The sequence below is a fragment of the Otolemur garnettii genome, unplaced genomic scaffold (assembly GCF_000181295.1).
Source record: "Otolemur garnettii isolate 467f Iridium unplaced genomic scaffold, OtoGar3 scaffold00064, whole genome shotgun sequence".
NCBI classification, from domain to species: domain Eukaryota; kingdom Metazoa; phylum Chordata; class Mammalia; order Primates; family Galagidae; genus Otolemur; species Otolemur garnettii.
Genome location: NW_003852459.1, coordinates 8,697,714 through 8,701,602, shown reverse-complemented (window position 1 = coordinate 8,701,602; position 3,889 = coordinate 8,697,714). Strand labels below are relative to the sequence as shown.

Here is a 3,889-nt window from a genome sequence, read left to right as displayed (position 1 = left end):
ATGCACTTCTGGGGTACAGTGTGGGGTTTTCACATGCAATCTGAAATACTTCCATCAAACTGGTCAACACAGCCTTCATGTCATTTTCTCAGTTATTGTTTTAAAACGTTCATGTTCTACTCTTAGAAAGATTCACTTGTACCCCTCTAAGATAAATCTTTTATCCATCTTAAATCAATTTTTGTGAGTGGAGAAAGATGCAGGTCCAATTTCAGTCTTTTACATGTGGATATCCAGTCCTCCCAGCACCATTTATTGAATAGGAATTCTTTCCCCCTGTGTATGTTCTTGTTTGGTTTATTGAAGATTAGGTGGCTATTAGATGTTAGTTTCATTTCCTGGTTTTCTATTCAATTGTCCAAATGTCTGTGTCTCTATTTTTCTGCCAGTACCATGCTATTTTGACCACTATGGCCTTGTACAGCCTACAGTCTGGTAGGCTGACACCCCCGGCTTTGTTTTTATTACTAAGAACTGTCTTAGCTATATGGGGTTTTTCTGGTTCCATAGAAAACAAAGAATTATTTTTTTCCAAGTCTTGAAAGTATGATATTGGTATTTTAATAGGGATGGCGTTTTCAATTTGCATATTACAATGATGCTTAGGAAATACAGACTTATCACTATCATTGAGATGCTGGAGAGCTCTCACATGTTCATTGTATTTGTGGTCCTAGTTTTTGGTCATATTTTGAACCTAATTGGGTACTATGAATCTAGTAGTTATTTCCAAGTCAGTTTTCAGGATTTTAAATGGCAGCATACTTTATCTTGATTTTAATTGTATGACTAGAGCTATTTTATTTTCTATGAAAAAATATTTTCCTTTAATTTAGGTAATTAAATTAATTTGATTATTAGCAAGTATTCTGCATGTAGATATTTTATGTTTTATGCTTTAAATCTATTCTGATTTTATCCAGTAGATGTCATTGTTTGCTGATGATGAACAGAAATCTTAAGAAAAATACTTAAGCTAGTTAGCTGGTTCTTTCTGTGATAATTGGGGATTCTTTCAGTTGATCTTTATAAACATTTGATTGTATGGCATAGTTTTGTTCTTCAGGCAGTTTTTATTTATGGCACATCTGTTCATTAAATTGAAATAGATTCTAATGACTATTTTCTATACCATACCCAGTTTTCCTTTTTTCAGAATTAAAAGAATAAATAAATATGTTGTCCCAAAGAATATAGTATTATCTGAATGTTTACTGTTAGTTTACTAGAAGGTATTGGGAGAAAGTAAGTTAGCTGAGGTGGTGTACCAGTGTAGTAGAGATGAGTAACTTTTTTCTTTAAAGGGGCAAAAGACAAAATTTTAACAAATTTAATTGAAGATCTAATTTACTGTTGGTTTTTATTTTTCGGTAATCTTAGTGCATTCTTCTTTATGTGAAGCAAAAGATATTCATATACAAATTTATTAAAGATGAAATGACCTTTAGTATTGCTCTCTTAAGCATATTGCTTGTACCTTTTTCATTATAGTTCATCAGTGGTGCTAAGGAAATTTGCTATGCTCTTCGAGCTGAAGGATACTGGGCTGACTTTATTGACCCATCATCAGGTTTGGCAGTGAGTAATTACGTTTTCAAAAGTAAATTATATGAAGCAGGGATATTTTTTATTGTAAGATTGTTCAGAACTTTGGTAAAAATAGATTAAGACTTTAAAAATCTCACAATTTTACACAAGTACTACGAGTCAGTTGCAGTCATATTTTGGAGGGACCTCTCACAGATAAATTTCTCTTAATTTCTTTTTAATTTTTCAAAAATTTAAAAAGTTTTTAATTTGTACTCTTGCTAGTTGATATTAACATTTGATTTGCGTTGAATTAGTATGTTTATTTTTTGGAAGTTGAAAATTAGATGTCTGTATGCTCTGGTTTCTTAAAGGAAGAAATATTCAAATTGAAGAAAATGAAAATGGTAAAATAAATATTTAGAAAATAACTTTTTTTGAGACCAAGTCTTACTCTATCCCTAGGCAAAGTGCTATGGTATCATCACAGCTCACAGCAACATCAGTCTCTTGGCCTCAAGCAATTCTCTTGCCTCAGCCTCCCGAGTAGCTGGGACTATAGGCTCTCGTTACAACAGCTGGCTTGTTTTTACTATTGTTAGTAGAGACAGGGTCTCACTCTTGCTCTGGCTGGTCTTGAACTCGTGAGCTCAAGCAATACACCTACCTTGGCCTCCCAGAGTGCTAGGATTATAAGCATGAGCCACTGAGCCGGCCTAGGTATATCTTTTAATTACAGATAGTAATAAAATCATTTTTTAAATTTTAAGCTAGGCATAAATACTGCAGTAGTACCTCCATAGTGGACTACCTCCCTATACTGACCAGCTCTTTTAAGTTGACATAATTTTTCATAGACTGGACATGTACTATATATATATTAGAATAGTAGCCCTAGTTATTCCTTCAGTTGACCAGTTTTCTTACAGTCCCTTGGGTGGTCAACTTACAGAGGTTGTATATATTTTTTTCTCAAAGTCAAATAAGATAAAATAGAGACTAGAAGTGGAAAACTTGCTCTGGGCTTTAGTTTTCTTATCTGGAAGACGATGAAGGTGAATGGTAGATGATTATCTGAGGTTTGTTCATTTTTAAAGGTTGTATAATACACATTTAATTCCAGGTAACATGAAATTTGCTTGATCATTTTGCATTTTCAGACACGGTATTGGGGAGAGGAGGTGTTAGGACAGTTGAGGCGTTACACATGACATTTTTCTTATTTAATTTTGTAAATATTTGAAGTATTAAAATAGATGTTTGTGTAGATGTGTACTCTTGTTTACCTAAAAATTGCTGCTACACTGTCTTGGTAATAAAAACATTCATTTTTTTATTTCCTTCAGTTTTTTGGACCATATACAAACAACACTCTCTTTGAAACAGATGAACGCTACCGACATCTAGGATTCTCTGTCGATGATCTTGGATGCTGTAAAGTGATTCGTCATAGTCTTTGGGGTACCCATGTATTTGTAGGAAGTATCTTCACTAATGCAACACCAGACAGTCATATTATGAAGAAATTAAGTGGAAACTAGCAGTAATGTCAATTTATTTGCTGAACTGTTTGTATTAACATTTGAGACATTTGAGTTGATCTATAAACACTGTCAAAGACTTCAATTTTTAAAAGATACTTATTTCTAAGTATTTCAACATTTATGGATTTACAACATTCTTAAGTGATTTGGGATTTTAAAATGGCAAATGCTTATTATTTGTAATATCTTTGAACACATGAGCATATCCACATTGTATAGAATGTGGCAATTGGCATGTAACCAGGGTATAATCTCTTATTGTTATTTCTCCCCTTTATTGAAAAAAAAAGTCAGTTTTGTTTTGCTCCAAAATAAATCACACATTTGGTTATGATAACATGCTTTGCATTATGTTATTTTTAACAAGAACCGTTCTTAAAGATTCTTAGGAATCATATAATTAATCTTTATAAAGTGTTTTTAATAATGCAATTAAAAATTCTAGATTCATTATAGATTTTACTTTTTCTAATTTTTTTTAATTTGTTTTTTATTAGATCATAATTGTGTACATTAATTCTCTCATAGGATACAGTGTGTTACTTCTATATGCAGTTTGGAAAACTATCATCCAAGTGGCTAACATAGCCATCATGTCTTTCTCATAATTGTTATGTTAAGACATTTATATTCAACCTTTAGACAAATTCACCTGTACCCAAATAGGATAAATTATAGGCATGATCCCCACAATATCATTCTCTTCACCCATCCTCACCTTCCCCTCCCCCCTCCCCTTTCCCCATAGTCTAGGGCTCCATTTGGATTGTAGCTTTCCTAAGATAGCTAACAATTGGTTTCATAATAGTGTTGAGTAC

General features: G+C 32.6%; 1 protein-coding gene across 1 annotated transcript in view; it reads left to right on the top strand.

Annotated features, from left to right (window-relative positions):
* The window catches only part of MMADHC (methylmalonic aciduria and homocystinuria, cblD type), a 23,441-nt gene extending 20,033 nt beyond the window's left edge, over positions 1–3,408 (top strand). Inside the window, exons 7-8 of the mRNA XM_023515040.1 lie at positions 1,492–1,578; positions 2,874–3,408. Coding sequence (XP_023370808.1) covers positions 1,492–1,578; positions 2,874–3,068 — 282 coding nt within the window. The 3' untranslated portion in view covers positions 3,069–3,408. The remainder of the gene's footprint in view (positions 1–1,491; positions 1,579–2,873) is intronic.
* Positions 3,409–3,889: the final 481 nt, after the last annotated feature.